This window comes from Perca fluviatilis, chromosome 11, assembly GCF_010015445.1.
Source record: "Perca fluviatilis chromosome 11, GENO_Pfluv_1.0, whole genome shotgun sequence".
NCBI classification, from domain to species: domain Eukaryota; kingdom Metazoa; phylum Chordata; class Actinopteri; order Perciformes; family Percidae; genus Perca; species Perca fluviatilis.
Window position 1 is genome coordinate 25,497,585 of NC_053122.1, and position 17,500 is coordinate 25,515,084.

Consider the following 17,500-nt stretch of genomic DNA (forward strand, 5'->3'; position numbering starts at 1 on the left):
ACAGAGTTGAATGGGACTTTGGCAGATCATCTGACCAATTTTAGTGCAAACTTTCTGTCCAATCATTTCACTGAGAGTAGCTGAGGCAGAGCAGGAACTTCCAGCTGGGAATTCAGATATGAATGCTGTGCTGCATGAGGAACACAGAAGACTGCTGCAGTTAGTCTTTCCCGGGATTCTCACAATGAGAGAAAGGACACAGTTAAAGGAGAGACAGAAATAGCGATGTTAAACATTTATGTTCATTTTGGGATGGAACAATTTTTACTTTAAAAGGGCACTACCAATTTACACATCAAGTTCAGTTTTGTAGTAATGGGGAGTACTTCTCAGTCTGTGAAAACAGTTGTATAATGTCTTCTTTTTGGAGCTTTACCATATAAATATGGATATCTCTGCATCAGTGTTTGACCATTCTTTATAATTTGTCTCTCATGAGTCTCCCAACTCTATGGAAGTATGATACTAAATCACTGGAGTGCTCTTTTAAGATGTAGAACAGCACATTTGATATACCCTACCCCTCACCATACCATATGAATTTTGGTATCTGCACACAGAAGTAACAATAATGGAAACAGACGCTCAGGTCTGTGCCAGACATGTAAAATGATGCTCCACACTCATCTGTATTCCAAAGTAGATTAATCGTACAAAGGTAAAGAGGCTTTTCACTCTTTCGTCACTTTCTTTCAAACCCTCTCTCACCTCTTCTCTCTCCCTCTCTGTCTCTCCTCTCCTTTTCTCTCACTTTCTCTCTGTCTCAGCCAGACACTGGGAGGCTTTGACTTTGATTAATGGTGAGCCAAGCTCTGCATTAAAAGCCAGGGGCTGCAAGTGGGGCCAGATAAAAGTGGAGCACAGGAGCAAGGGATGGGAGGAATGGAGGGTGGAGAGAGGAGTGCAGGACACAGTCACCAATCACTGTCAGCATCATCGTCCCAGGGTGACAGTGGGGGACGCAGTTGGAGGGGACAGCGGTGCTTCATTGGGCTGAACCTCACCCTCATACGGGCACAACACATTGTCTCTGACAGGCTCTTCACACATACATGTGCACATGCTCTTTATTTCTCTTTCTCTGCTTTTCCTCTCGAAAACACGGCCACTGTCTGTCCAGTGGGACACATCCTTTAGGGAGTGTAGTTAGAATTTGTGAAAAATGGAATTTTATAATCAAATATTCACAACCGACACTTGCTAGCCTAATAACCAAACCCAATTGCTGTTTTGTTGAAGTTAAGTTTGACAGTTCAAGTTCATAATAATAATAATAATAATAATAATAATGTATACTTTATTAATCCCGCACGGGGAAATTACAATGTTTTCACTCTATTGTTATCACACACATTACACACAAGCCTGAATTACATACACATGCTCAGTACCTATACATGCACTAATGGAGAGATGTCAGAGTGAGGGAGCTGCCCATGGAAAGGCGCCCCGAGCCGTTGGGGGTTCGGTGCCTTGCTCAAGAGCACATTGGCAGTGCCCTGTAGGTGAATTGGCACCTCTCCAGCTACCAGTCCAACACAATACCATACCTACTTTTTGGCTAGGGTTACCTTTGCCTCAACCGATGAGTAGTAACTGACATATCATTCCTGCCGTCATCATTTTCAGTTGACATCGGGACTTTAGTAGCACTCACAAGGAGAACATGTTGATTAAATAGGCCTACTGCATGATAATTATGCAAAAAAAAAAAAAGAATGTTGCATCGCTGATGTAGGAGTTGCTCTGGCACAGAGCAGATGTCTCCATCCCACCTACGAAGCTCTGATTGGCTCGGTTGTTATTCCAAATGGGGTTAGAAGCCATCAAAGAACACCAGACCTATTTGAATAGCTGAAAAAATCTGAGACGTGGGTGGTGATTGAGGGGTCTCATGCCAGTCTATACACTAGCACACATTTAGACACTAGACGCTTAGCACTCATAAGCGTGCATTAAAAATGATACGTGGTAAAAATTGATGTTTTTCTCTCTGTTCGCCTGAATGCGTGAATTGAGTTGGGAAAGGGATTCGGGGCTGTGAAAATAGCCCCTTTTTCCACTGCAGGAATTTGTGTGTGGAGTGCCCCTCCCCTGGGTCTGTCAGGAACAGTGTGTGCCTGTGGCCGGTAATTGATAATGCGGCCCAGGCAGCCCTAGCCCTGGTCAGTGAAGCGTGAACCAGCCTGAGAGGCAGAGAGGCTGAAGTGCAACGAGGTGGATCTTAGCCCTCACACTCTCTGTCTAGGGTATGAGAGAGAGGGAGCGAGAGAGGGAGAGAGAAAGAGTGAGAGGAAGGGAGGGAGGGAGGGAGGGAGGGAAGGCAAGAGGTGAGAGCCAAGGGAGGCAGACGTAACAGAATCCTGTTGCACAGACAGGATAAACAGAGCTCACTCATTTGTTTTTACGGTTAAATTTTAGGTCATTATCTGACACTCGGATCAAGAAATACTTACAATAATCAAAACTGTAGAACAAGCCGTCTTTCATACAAAACTCGATTTACAAGCCACCAACATTGAGTAAAAAACGTCAGGGGCTTTTCTCCTTTCAGAACGCCCGTGGCCATCGAGCAGTTATGGGAGGTTGAAGTACAAAGAGGAAGGAAAAGAAATAAAATAAAATAAGCCATTAAGGAGTCTGATAAAAGGGTTCGTTTAGTTGAGAGAGGGTGCTCAGGAGTTATTCAGAAAATTGGTGAGAGGGAGGCCAGGTGGAGCAATGAATAGGCCTCAGCAGCGAGCAGGCCCAGAGCCAAGAGGCTGATAGGCACAAAATGTAAAGCATTGGCTTGTGTGGGGCTGTACTTACGCCTGCAGACATGGGGGGTGGAGATTCCTTTCCAGCACTGTATACAGACACCAAGGCTTTGACCCTAATATGAGCAGCCGTAGAATCAAATTTTAATCAAACTTACATGTATGTTCACAAATTAGTTTGATGAGTAAGTTTGGTTGGATTCATCTTTGAATCTTAGCACCTTGGAGGAGTTTGTGATCATACAGTAGATATAGGGGAACATTCACGTCATTAAAGAGATTAGATTTGTGCATAATAGCTAAGCAATTTCAATTTTTTATTTATTTATTTTTGTGTCATCTTTATTAAAGGTACATTGTGTAGGAATTTCTCCCATCTAACGGTGAAATTGTGTTTTGCATTCTAACGAATAAGCGCTGTCTAGCGCCTCGCTTTTTCTAATGCGTGTTGCAACTACGGTAGCCGTTATGTACCAAGAAGCTATTCATCGAGTTTTATTTCGGGTGATGAGGTTCGTTATTTCAAACAAACTGCGTTGAATCATTAGTGTGAGCATGTATAAGTAATTACCCTTGTAATTTAGACCGTAACGCTGACTTACCTGTCGAGAAGAAAGCCGGCAACGTCAGCGTCCCTTTGAAAGTCTTTGTCCTTCATTAGCTCTTTCCACCTGGGAAAGGCTACCCCGATGTTTACCCTCGTGTTTTGAATTCGCCGGTCACGTTGCCTTTTTCCGCTTTTTTGGCGACAAGGATTCCTTCTCCTGTGGCTCGGCATAAGTATGATCCTCCATTATGAACTAAAGTGCAGTGCAGGCTTTCAAATTTGCCGGGGTAATGACAAGCTCCATTCGCTGATCTCCTTCTCCGTTTCAGCTGGTTTCAGTCACGTGACGCTGGCTCTGAACGAAAACGCGTTGTGGATTAGCTAGACAGGTAGGCTAGATCTTTATGTCCCTCTCAGCGATTAGAGTTTTTCAAAATGGCGGAACGACACGGAAGCCTCCTTGGACTTGCCCGTCCAATGTAAATACAGATAAGAAATTCTTCGCTTACGAGGATAAGTCAGATCATTGGCAGAGGTCATTTTACACCAATGAGGACATATTTATGAATGAAGACATTGATTTTAGCTAATAAAATACTTAAAACACTACACAGTGTACCTTCAACAAATTGCCCGTCACTATCTCTAGATTGATTTATTCATACTAAGGACTAAACCTAAAGCCCCAGAAAACGGCAACAACCACATTCAAAGTAGGAAAAAAACCCTCCTAGTTTAACACTCAAACCGGTAAGAAGAGCACAGAGAAAAACACATACAGCAATCTCTGTAGTGCAATGTAGGACCCCATAGTTTATAGTAAGAAAACGATGGAAACATTTTTCAAAAAAGAAAAGTTTGCAGAGCCTTCACACCCACTGAAAAATCCTCTGCCACACAGATATTGGTACATTGTTTTTATTTTTTTTTATCTCCAGCAGCATCAGTGGTTTGTTTAGAATAAACTGAGGGGAAAAAAAATAATAATAATAATTTGACAGTTGAAAAGACAAAATACATCCAGAACCTTTAACTTGATTAATAGTGATCCACATGATCCCTGGGAAGTGTATAATCAGTTGAAGTGTGCAGATTTTTAAGAAACTCCCGTACCTGCTATTGGCCAAACCAGCACTGTCTGTGACATTTAACAACTTGTCACTTCGCTACACATGTTATCATAACAAAAAGATGCAGAAAAAGTGAATATCAGCACCAGGCAAAGATGAGAAAATCTGTGCTGCTCAACTACCTTGACGCTACTGTCAGCGGTGACAAGACATCCGCAGATTTGTTAAAATGTCAACAGTGAGGAAATCTGCCAAGGTATCATAGCAAAACAGACAGGTAGATGGACTGAAATGGTACGTGATACCTGTTCTGATGGTAAATTAGGCTCGATTTCAGTTCAATTCATTTTATTTCCTGTAGCCAAAAAACAAAATACCTAGACTTTCAGCTGATTACATGCTGCACTGGTTCAGACACAGGTCTTGTTAGACGTGAGTAAGAAACATGCAGTGTTGCAACAGGGCATTTGTGACTTAGGCCTTTATAATGCCTACAGTAAAGACAGGCAGTTGCACTTAGACTTCTGTCCAACTGAAATTTAAAGATGTGGAACCACACACAGAAACAAACACATGCATATATGTACAGACCGTTTTATTATCGAGCATGATGTCTTCCTCATGTCCAATATAACACAACCTCTGAGCGGCATGTGAAGGGTGACGAGGAACAGGGATGATGGAGGCATGACAGTGTTGAAGACAAAACTAATGGAATGAGCAGGAAATTGCAGAGTGTCTTGGTTAATTGGCTGCCCATGTGTGTGCGTGCAGGTACTGCTGAAGGATGGAATAGACTGTGCAGCTGGGCCAGGACGATCACAATATTAGACCTATTTGATTCCAAAGGGCTTTGTTTACTGAATAACGTGGTTCATACACTTTTTTTTCATACACTTGGTGTTTTTTTACGTGTTTTGTATTGGCTAGAGAATGTAATTTTTGTGAGAATAGTTTTATATAGAGTATATAAAAACTTAGGGTGCTTGTTTTCTTGAAGATCCAGTGCACTCTGCTTGTGCCTGCGAAGTGGCACTTTTATTGGCTGCAAGCATAATTTCTTTCCTGCCTGTTTACTAATTTACATGTCTCACCATGACATAATTTGCACTGAAATCAGCAATTGCTGCCTACTGTAAGACTCTATAATACAATCAGTTTTGTGTCATTTTTGTCAAGTTCCGTCTAGATCAGCAAATCAGACAAACCTGTTCTCTTCATGTTAGTTTTCCCATTTCATTTTAACATGCATTCCTGAACTAATGTCTAACTGAATGGCTCCTGAATCACAGCAACTGAATATGACCTTCTACATGCTATTCTGATGAATACATTTCTGTTGTACTGTGCATTATACTGTTAAGTTAGATGCATGCCTGTTTACTTGTGTACAATCATGATATTACTGAAACACAAAAGCCCAGTTAAGCTATTTATATGACTGCATGACTTACTATAAACATGCAATTACAGTACATTAGTGAATTACTTATGTTCAGACAGAGTTTTGTATAAATAACAAATGACTTGTTTTCTTTCCTGCCATACTCATATTTTAACAAAACAATGGCAGTCATTATTAAACAACATTACATCATGTTACAGCATAGTCAAAGGTTGACCTTTGTTTCAAATTTAAAACATGGACCAACTGCCACTTTTGGAATTCATAAAAAAGCTTTGGAACTTAATTACTGCATCCAATGCATCCTGTGGATGCCACACTTAGTGCTCCTATATTCTGCCCAAGTAGCCCAAATTACTCAGCCCAACAGCGGACTAAATCCAACACGATTGGTTGCTGGACTCAGGCCAGACTCAGGCTGACTGATCATTTTGGCGCTAAGGTAGCTGGAGTCCTGCTAACTAGAGCTGACAATCAGCCCAAGTCCACACCCTCATTTTTTTGCCAAATCTGGCAGCCTTATTTTGGCCAAAGCCGGCACATATTTGGTCCTGCAGTGCCAGAATATGGCTGAGTGAAGCTCTGATCGGCCTGACTCAGCTTGCTAGCTGGGTACTGATGAGAGTGGCAGTTGCTTAAACTTGAACTCTGTGCTGAGTACTGATAGCTGATGATTATTTCTTCTAGGTTCACACATGGGATGATATGTGTTGCAATTGTGCATATTTACTGTACATTACATATTGTGCAAGCTTGCTTGATATACTAATTTTGAATCTAAAGTAAACAATCAATATGGCTGCACACGTTCATGTTTAAAGTTAAAATTAATTGCCTGGCGAGCAGCACACATGATCTAATCTTTTTGTTGTTTTTTACCATCAGTTTGGGCTGAATAAGTTATTCTAGAAATGTATTGATTTTGTGTTACTCTTTCTGTGTCCTACAGCTCCCTCCATAGTTCCCATCATGCACCAGATCAGCTCCACCATGAATAGCTTCACACTGTCATGGCCACAACCAGAACAGCCCAATGGCATCATCCTGGACTATGAGCTGCGCTACTACGAGAAGGTAAGATAAGTGGGTGTGTGAAAATGCATGAATTTACATGTTTCTGTCTGACAGCATGTACGGTGTACTGTAAGTGTATAATTATATTTGTGAAGTGCTATCTCTTTCAGATACAAATTGGTGTCTCCTACTCTGCACATGCATAGCAAACTGCATGTAAAGCCCCACAAAAATCTAAGCCCTCCCTGATATCCATGAGCAGAGTCCCCTGGGTTGATAATTTGTTCTTTCGCTGCGTTCACTCCATCTCTCCCACTGTTCTTTGGTTTCTACTGCTGATGAAGTGAATAGGTTGACCTCTGCTCCAGGCCCACTCTGCACAGTGCAGCAACCTGTCCCGCTGTGAAAATGCATTGCGTCTGGGGGGGGAGTCACATCGACCCGTCTGCTCACACACAATACGTCTGCTTTATTAAGTCTCCAGCCCTACCCCACAGCGCCTATGCTACTCCAGTATTGACCTGTAGGCTTTTCCCAAGGCCTTGGACATAATGATACACAGAGATCGGAGACTCTAGCTTTTCTGTTTGGGCCCTTGTTTGTCCTCCTAAAGCTGATCGATAGTTATAGCAAAGTTGGTCATGCACGTTGTTTTCCCTCAGTCTTTGTCATCTCGAACTAAGACTTTTGCGAGACTTGGTGCACCTTCACCCATGTTCCGCTCTCCAAATAACAGACAAAAATCAATACAGTTTTATAAATGTTTTTCTTTTCCTGTTTAGTTATTTATTTCGCACCAACTCATTTTGGCTACGGTTTGTGGATCAATATTCACAGCTCCACCTTAGAAATAGTGTTTGTCACATTTAGCATTTTCTATCAGAGAGAACAACAATCATGTTTTTAAATTATGTTTGCAGCTGGAAACTCAGTTATCCAATAATAGCTGCATTGCTTGCTGTTTCCCCCTCTGGCATTGCACAGGTCATGAAATTGAATCCGATTGCCATAGCCCTGAGAAACCTTATCTGCCAGACAGCTTAGTGTCGTGTAAATAACACTTATACAGCCTCCCATTAGCTCATGAATATCAATGAAACCTAATCCTATTGATGTTTATGTAGCATGTCTCCACACAAATAGATGAGCACGGCGTAATCACAAATTAGTGAATTAACAAGGACAAGATTGCTAATTGCGACGGGATGATTCAGGTGACAGAGAGGTTGCGCTCTATGTTGTCTACCTCTGCCTTAATGTACCTTCATATTGCCGTGTACATGTTTTTTATCTAGAAAATGTACCGCCGTGTGAGTTAGACACAGAAGGTGAGTCAGAGTGATTGCTTTGCGCCACACTAGGCTGTGGAGATGAGATTGCCACACTGGTGGTCCTCCCTTGACACTCTGTATTTTGGATCTGACGGGGCTTTTTATAGGCTCTAAACAGACTTTTCCTCAGCCAGCAACTGCTGTCCAAAGTGTCACTGCTGATGTGTTTTTGTGCCTGATTAAGCACCAACCCTCAGAAGAAGAAAAAACAAACAGATGGTGGCAAATCCAATGCCATGTGTGTAATTTCCATACCAGTTCAAATGTATTATACACATGCATGATGAAAAGTGGGCATAAATTCTCAGTGTCACACAGGTTGGCTTGGGGTTACTTCCATGCATGTTTAGCCTGCTTGTTGCACATGGAGGAGCAGGGAATGAAATTGCATTCTATCGAGGTCAGTCCTGCTAGCTCTCCATTGATTCTCTGAATGCTTGAGAGGTCTACAAAATCTGGAATTTTCACGCAGCCGTAAAGTGATGATGTGGCCTTTTAGTCATAAAAGGCAATTATGGAGGGATGTCTCACACCATGTCTATCACACAATCCCAGCTTTACCCAGTACTATAGGTAACTTATAGCAGGATAATACAGTCATAAAAAATGGGCTTTTTTATATAAAAATGGCCTTGCTATACTCACCTTCTTCTTTATGCATCTTCCCAATGCTTGCATTAATCTGAGAGCAGTCACACTGTTAGGATTCTGGAGTTGATTGTCTCAGCGTGCCTGGCACAGTCAGCTAGTCCTTAGCACAGCAGTAAGCTGTCTCTCTGTACACTCTGTCTCACAGGAAGCTCCCCATACCCATTTACCAGATCGACTTCTCCAGCAGCATGGCATTGCCACACTCTGTGTTGAATAATAAATCAGTGTAATCATAAAACAAAATTCAAATTGTTTTTCTTTGCTTAAAGGCAGGGTTGGTAATGTTGAAAATATGATATTATTATGGAGCCCACTTAACTTCTAGGAAAGGCCCACCCTACGAAGCAGCCCGATTGGTTGGGGTTAGACATTGACTTTGAGTGGTTAAGGTTAGGATAGCCGATTGGTCAGGGGATAGGACCTGAATAAATCGGGTTACATTACCTTGCGTAAGCATGGATGCCTGGCCAATAGTAGTGTATGAATGCTATTGAAGGGCAGGCCTTTCCTAGAAGTTGCGTGGGTTCCATAATACAAAGAACATTCCAAACAATATATAATAAGTGTATATTGATATACTGTAGTTACCAACCCTGTATTTAATGTTGTAGTTTTTAGCCGTCAACCTGAAAACATATTGCTCACAACTAATTGTTGTTGACACAGGAAAAAAAATGTTACTAAATAATTCACGTCATTTTGTGATTTTTTTTTTCTCTGTTTTTTCAGTTCACAGTAGAGAATAAGTAATACAATATGGAGTTGTCATGGGACAAAGGTCCACAGATGGTTTTACACTATGGACATTGAGCTTGCATGGTTGTGTGACTTTGACTCTTGGGCCTCCGGAACGCCCTATGAGGATGTAAGCATATTAAGAAGAACTGGATGCGATGTGTCAAGATGGTACCCTATTCATTTAAATGAAGGTTGTTCACCAGGCACATCACGACATACACATGAATGACATGTTTTATGTACACAGTTTAATGTGTTTAAATGCTTAAAGGTATAGTGGAGGATTATTCCGAATTTTAGAAAAGAACCGCCCTCTCCACTTTTTGAAAAAATGCACATGCGCAACACTCTACCTGCTCCCGAGAGGGAACGCCTATTAAACGTGTGCACGAGAGTGCACTGTTTCCAAGTTGCTGTCGGCATGGCTCATACAAGCCTACTTTCCCAAAGAAGATTTGCACTTTTTCAAAAAATGTAGATGTTTACCGTGTCTGTGCGGTGCGTGACTTGTGCCAGGGCTAGCATCGCTAATCATAGCTTACATCAACTTTTACTAGCAGTGACTTTAAATGGATTTCTCCAAATAGCATGCCAAACTTTACCTGTTGAGAAGAAACTTCGCGACTGAGGCATCAGTGGGAAGCCCAACCTGTGCTTTTAGCGCACGCTAGCGTGTGAAACATTCTCCCAAAAACACTCCGGTCTTGTTTCTTTCTTCAGAGGCCTTTCTCTTCTTGTCATACAATTCCTAGACACTTTTTCTCTTGCGACCCTCAGACATTTTGAAAAAACACGGTGAGAACGGCGAGCTTCAATGAATGGCTGAAACCGTAGCTCACTACCTATGCTCACCACACATATACACCTGAAAGTGCGCATGCGCAGAAAGCGAAAACTACCCTAGGGACGAGCACGCACGACGGCCTTACGTAAACATATCACCAGAATGATTGACAACTAGGAGGACCAATAGTCTTGATGATCCTCCCGGAAAAAGAAAATCCTCCATAATACCTTTTAAGGTACCAAACCACTCAACAACGGTTTGCTATACTCACAGACAGGATTTACCATGGCTGTACAGTGGCTGTTTAGCCTGTAGTTACATGAAGGAAAGGGATATGACTTAAAAAGATTGCATTTTCACAGTTTCACCTAAAAGCTGTAGTGAGTGCTGGAGGCTGTCCTCTCAACAGGCTTCACTCCCTTTCTCAACCCACCTTCTCATTACAGAGTAAGTGGTCCTGGGACCCTGTAAATTGGGAAGCAAAACGAAATGAATTAAAGTTTTACAGCGAAAAAGTAGAATCCCATGCTCCCTGTCGCTCCATTTTTCTCATATCCTCTTTCCTCCGGTTGCCTGAAAATTTGGGGAGGATGGAAATAACTCAGCATAGCGGAGGTCAGGCCTTCCATTAAGGCTGGAGCAGAGCAGCCACTGGCTCTGGTAACTGATGTGTGTTGGTGTCAGAAAGAGGGTGTGTGCATGTGTGTATAAGCTTGTGTCAGTGTTTGTGTGTGAGTGTCAGCAGTAGTTCAGGTGCATCCATTCTGGATGATAGCAAGTCATGCACCAATGTGGCAAAGTCAGGAGCAAATACAAGTTTACAGCATGTCACCGGGATCTGCAGCATGCTGGCCGTAGCACCATCTGCATTTTTGGCACTCCGAAATCCCCATTGTACTTTATATACAATTAGCAATTCCTTAGAAGAGAAGCCAGGATAAAGTATTTATTATTCTTTTCTTCTCTCCCTGCCAGCCTTCAGAGTTGACCACAACACTTTTGGAGACGCACACAGATGTTGTATGGACAAGTTTAGATTTTGTAATATAACCTGTGAAAAGCAGGACTTGGCACTCCCTCGGTCCCCCAGCAAGGGTTTTCACATTTCAGACTCCCTTCCTCTTTACTTCTTTGTTTGTCCCCCACCCCACCCGCTCAGACCTCCTTGTTAAACGTACGGTATACTAGCATTGACATATATAAAATGCACTAACGGAGCCCGTTGCTCTGGACGGAGACCAGTGAAGGATATTAGAAGCACTTTTCCGGTGATCTCTTACTTTACTGCGCAGCCTCCAACTGACAGAGACAACGTAAATGTGACGTGAGCAACGTGTCTGAAAGTTGGAAGTCTTCTGGTAGCTGTGCCAAGAGAAATCTCAATCATTCCCAATCTTGCAGAGACGGAGAGTGTAGGTATATGTAAGGAGATAACATGGGCACAGGCTAATTATTGATCACTAACATGCTAGTTAACATTAGTAATTAAACTTAAACAGCTAACGTAAGTCCAAACTGCCTGCAAGCTTCTCCTGTACTATACGGTAATTCCTCTACTTTTCGACAGTAAGTCACCTAGTTATGAAACAATCGTTAGCCTATTTTTATAAAAACGTCTACTACGGAGTCATAACGTCAGATACAAGGTAATGGAGCCTTTTATATATTGTCGTGTTTCTTTAGAACTAAACAATGGACAAATAGTCTTTAAACGCTTCAGATGTAAAGTTATTCGCTGTCCAAGTGACGTCAAAATGAATGCTAGTCAGTGGAATGCTAACGAGAGGTGATCTCTTTGTAGTATCAAAATGGCGCCATAGGAGGTTTGAGTTCTGAAGCGAAGCTTACCCCCTTGTATACTAGCCGCATCCAAGGTGGCGCGCAGCATCGTGACGTCAAGATGACATAATATCCTGCCAGCGCGCCCGGATTTATGGCGCGCGAGCAGAGGTCGTGCACGGCTCTTTTTTTTTCAGCGACGCACGAGAAAGTGGAAACAGGAGGCCTGAACAAGTTCGCCGACAACCGGATGCCAGGAATCTCAGAGTGACGGCAAATCTCTCTGGTAAACTTACTGGGTTAAGATGAGTTCTTTTATGGTGAATGAAAGGCTTGATCCGACAAAGTAGGTCATCGATTCAAATCGAAGCATTGACGGCAATGCTGCTGCCAGTTCTGCCGTTGTTTAACTTTGTCTTCTTCTTCTAGTGCGTAGAAAGAGCAACGTCGGTAGCCTTTGCTCATTAGCGCCACCGCTGTTCAGGGGAAGACTGTAACTAGTGTCGCGACCACCAGCGCGGGTATAAATAGTCACGGCGATTTCAGGACGGGATATATGCGCGCGCCAGCTGGGCTGCGGTTACTGTAAAACACGCTTTAGTCTCCAGGTGAACAGAACGCGTGCTAAGAGTCATCTCAAAAGGAGGTGGCTGTAAAGAACGAGAAAAACTAAGTGAAAGTGCTGAAGCAAATACATTTCCCATTCAATTATACAATTATGGTCAGTGTATGTTGTGGTCTTTCGATTTTCATTTCATTAACAGATATTAAAAACCAAAAAACAAATGGTTATTTGATTTTCGTTTTAAAAATACAAAATTTGAAATTGAAATTCCCTTTTTGTTGTCAAAAGGGAATGTGAAAATTTTACCAAAGTGCTGTACAGAAGAATAAATAAGACATCAGCGAACCGGTGAACCAGGTCACATGGCTGGTGGCTAGCTAGCTGCAGCGGCAGCAGCCAACATTATAACATAAATGTTCCATAAATGTAATCACTTTTTGAATATGATTATTTTGATAGGTAAAATGTTTATTTTTAAAGCTAAAACTATATTGAATTTATGTATAAAACACTTTAAGAATAGAGTTTATCATCAGCATATGCTGGAAACTATTATAGCAACAAATAACAACAGAATAATTGAACATGAAAAGAAATGGAATGTTTGTTTACTTGAATTAGAGGATTGATTTATGTTAATTTTCTTTTTTTTTCTTTTCTTTGTTGTTTCTTTATTTTGTTTGCTCTGTGTTTTCTTTTTATTTATAGTTTGTTTTTTTGTTAAAACACTACGGATGTCGAGTTGAGTGTGGTGGTGATTGTGGTGTGAATGCATGGGGGGTGGTAGGGGTGGGTGGGGGTGTTTGAAGCTTGTTTTGTCTTTGTAATTCTTAATTTGTTCTATGTATTAGTAAAAAAAAAAAAAAAAAAAAAAAAAACATTATAACATTAGACCCAGCACCGGAGGTCTGATCCCCATGATCTGATCCCGAACCGCCGGTGACGTTCTGCCAGATCACGTCACTGTAACAGTAACGTTACAGCCGTGAACTGAAAGTCAAATCCTCAGCTGGTTTGACTCTCTTCGGGTGAAGTTGTCTGCGGCGAGTAGAGACAGAGAGTCTGAGGAAGGCAGGGAGAGAGGGTAATGAATAAATGTGACATTATGAAATAAAAGTCCCTCCAAGCATTATCAAGGTTTCCAAAGTCATTTTAGCCTGGGCTGAAAGCAACACTGGCAGTGGTAGCCTACACTGGCGCTGTTGCCTTGGAAATGACAACATCCGGTCTCTGAATATGAACAAAACGGGCCTTTTTTCATTTCTATTTTTGAGTGATTTTATTTTTTGTTATATGAAATAGAAAACGAAAATCAAAGCATATTTTAAATTTCTCCCATCCCCTCTTGACCATGAAAAGGAAAAAACTCCTTGTATTTCAATTTCAATTTTTGTATTTTAAAACGAAAATCAAATAACCATTTTTGTATTTATTTGAGGTCCGTGTACTTTTTCGTTCATTCGATTTTCATTACATAAACAGGTATTAAAAAACAAAAAACGAATGGTTATTTGATTTTCGTTTTAAAACACGACATTTGAAATTGAAATACAATGCGTTTTTTCTTTTTCAATGTCGAAATGGGATGGGAGAAATTTAAAATATGCTGTGATTTTCATTTTCTATTTTATATAACAAAAATAAAATCACTCGAAAACAGAAACGAAAAAAGGCTTGTTTTTTCATATTCAGAGACCGGATGTTGTCATTTCCAAGGCAACAGCACCAGCCTAGCCTACCAGTGTTCAGCCCAGGCCAAAATTACTTTGGAAACCTAGCTATACTCTTGATAATCCTTGGGGGGAATTTTATTTCATAATGTCACATGTATTTATTACCCTCTCTCAGTGGCGGATCTAGAAAATTTTACATGGGGGGGCAAAGGGGTAGCAAGAGATCTTGGTAGGGTGGCAGGGGAAGACGGTACATGGAAACCCTCATACATAAACTGATATGCCCTACTACGGCCCGCAACGCCCTGCTATGCCCTAAACTGCTAAACCCTAAACTGCTACAACTATTATTTCTATTCATAGTTCCATTATCTTTTTTGTTACTATAATTACCATTATTATGAATCATAATTCTCTATATCTGTATCCATCTGTATGTAACCAGCGACCACCAAGACCCTGGATATGTCTGATGTTTCTGTTGCACCAAATGCTTGCTCTTGGGAGAATTGTTGGGTCATTGTAACTTAAAGAGTGTGGTCTAGACCTACTCTATCTGTAAAGTGTCTTGAGAAGAGTGAACTGTTGTTGTATATGTAAATATTTACATATCTAACCCTATAACATATACAACAGAATGGAAATAGCCAAAAACTGAAAACACATTATGTCACAGGACATGTTATGTTACTGTACTGCAATTTATATGTAAGGAGAATATACAGTGCCTTGCGAAAGTATTCGGCCCCCTTGAACGTTTCGACCTTTTGCCACATTTCAGGCCTCAAACATAAAGATATAAAACTGTAATTTTTTCTGAAGAATCAACAACAAGTGGGACACAATTATGAAGTGGAACGAAATTCATTGGCTATTTCAAACTTTTTTAACAAATAAAAAACTGAAAAAGTGGGCGTGCAAAATTATTCAGCCCCTTTACTTTCAATGCAGCAAACTCTCTCCAGAAGTTCAGTGGGGATCTCTGAATGATCCAATGTTGACCTAAATGACTAATGATGATAAATAGAATCCAGCTGTGTGTAATCAAGTCTCCGTATAAATGCACCTGCTCTGTGATAGTCTCAGAGGTCCGTGTAAAGCGCAGAGAGCATCATGAAGAACAAGGAACACACCAGGCAGGTCCGAGATACTGTTGTGGAGAAGTTTAAAGCCGGATTTGGATACAAAAAGATTTCCCAAGCTTTAAACATCCCAAGGAGCACTGTGCAGTACGATAATATTGAAATGGAAGGAGTATCAGACCACTACAAATCTACGAACGCCCGGCCCTCTAAACTTTCAGCTCATACAATGAGAAGACTGATCAGAGATGCAGCCAAGAGTCCCATGATCACTCTGGATGAACTGCAGAGATCTACAGCTGAGCTGGGAGACTCTGTCCATAGGACAACAATCAGTCGTATACTGCACAAATCTGGCCTTTATGGAAGAGTGGCAAGAAGAAAGCCATTTCTTAAAGATATCCATAAAAAGTGTCGTTTAAAGTTTGCCAAAAGCCACCTGGGAGACACACCAAACATGTGGAAGAAGGTGCTGTGGTCAGATGAAACCAAAATCGAACTTTTTGGCAACAATGCAAAACGTTATGTTTGGCGTAAAAGCAACACAGCTCATCACCCTGAACACACCATCCCCACTGTCAAACATGGTGGTGGCAGCATCATGGTTTGGGCGCGCTTTTCTTCAGCAGGGACAGGGAAGATGGTTAAAATTGATGGGAAGATGGATGGAGCCAAATACAGGACCATTCTGGAAGAAAACCTGATGGAGTCTGCAAAAGACCTGAGACTGGGACGGAGATTTGTCTTCCAACAAGACAATGATCCAAAACATAAAACAAAATCTACAATGGAATGGTTCACAAATAAACATATCCAGGTGTTAGAATGGCCAAGTCAAAGTCCAGACCTGAATCCAATCTAGAATCTGTGGAAAGAACTGAAAACTGCTGTTCACAAACGCTCTCCATCCAACCTCACTGAGCTCGAGCTGTTTTGCAAGGAGGAATGGGCAAAAATGTCAGTCTCTCGATGTGCAAAACTGATAGAGACATACCCCAGGAACTTACAGCTGTAATCCCAGCAAAAGGTGGCGCTACAAAGTATTAACTTAAGGGGGCTGAATAATTTTGCACGCCCAATATTTCAGTTTTTTATTTGTTTAAAAGGTTTGAAATATCCAATAAATTTCGTTCCACTTCATGATTGTGTCCCACTTGTTGTTGATTCTTCACAAAAAATTACAGTTTTATATCTTTATGTTTGAGGCATGAAATGTGGCAAAAGGTCGAAAAGTTCAAGGGGGCCGAATACTTTCGCAAGGCACTGTAAACCAACCATATGGTCCAGGGGTTACTGCAGCCTCCTCTTCCTCTCTGTCATCTTCATCCTCCTGATCACTCTCTGCCTCTGTCCCTCTCTCTGAACCTGCAGCCTCCTCTTCATCCCTCACTGTCAATTCTTCCTTTCCCTCTTCTCTTTCACTCATTTCTGCATCTCCTTCTGTGGTCTTCTCCTGCTCTGACCTGCCTGGTCTCTCCAGTTTACTGTCTTCTCCTTCTTCATTTCCCTCCTCCTCTTCCTCCTGTGCACTACTCAGGATTTTCTTGGCTGGCAATATCCCCACTTTTAGGCTTCAGCTAATATCTCCAGCTACTCTGGCCTGCAAAAGTCAAGATGTGAAAAGCTCTTGTTATTCTTGTATTACATTACACTGTATGGCCCTGTAGCTAATAAGTAGCCTAAAAAACATAACATCAGACGAGATTTATTACATGCACACATCAGTTATGTTTAGACTAGCCTTCTTAATCCCTTTGTATTTGTTGTTTTCCCAGTTTGACAGTAAAGTATGTTGCCTGGTTTAATTTGTGCAGCCGTATTGCCGTGATATGTGAGAGGAAGTGGATTTTATAGTAGCCTACTCCTTAACTAATCATAGGGCAGCTGGGGGGGCAAGGCCCTACAGTGGGGGGGCAGCTGCCCCCCCTTGCCCCCCTGTAGATCCGCCCCTGCCCTCTCTCCCTGCCTCCCTGTCTCTACCCGCCGCAGGCAACTTCGCCCGAAGACAGTCAAACCAGCGGAGCAAATAGACTTTCGGTTCACGGCTGTAACGTTACCGTTACGCCACCGTTAACAATCCCAGCAAACGTTCTGTTGCT

At 41.7% G+C, this 17,500-nt stretch overlaps 1 protein-coding gene across 4 annotated transcripts in view; it reads left to right on the forward strand.

Moving 5' to 3' along the window:
• Positions 1 to 17,500, forward strand: part of LOC120568352 (ephrin type-B receptor 1-B) — a 181,448-nt gene that overhangs the window by 121,400 nt on the left and 42,548 nt on the right. For all 4 annotated transcript variants that reach the window (XM_039815787.1, XM_039815789.1, XM_039815788.1 and 1 more), the window contains one exon: positions 6,731 to 6,855. In XM_039815787.1, the coding sequence (XP_039671721.1) occupies positions 6,731 to 6,855 (125 nt within the window). The remainder of the gene's footprint in view (positions 1 to 6,730; positions 6,856 to 17,500) is intronic.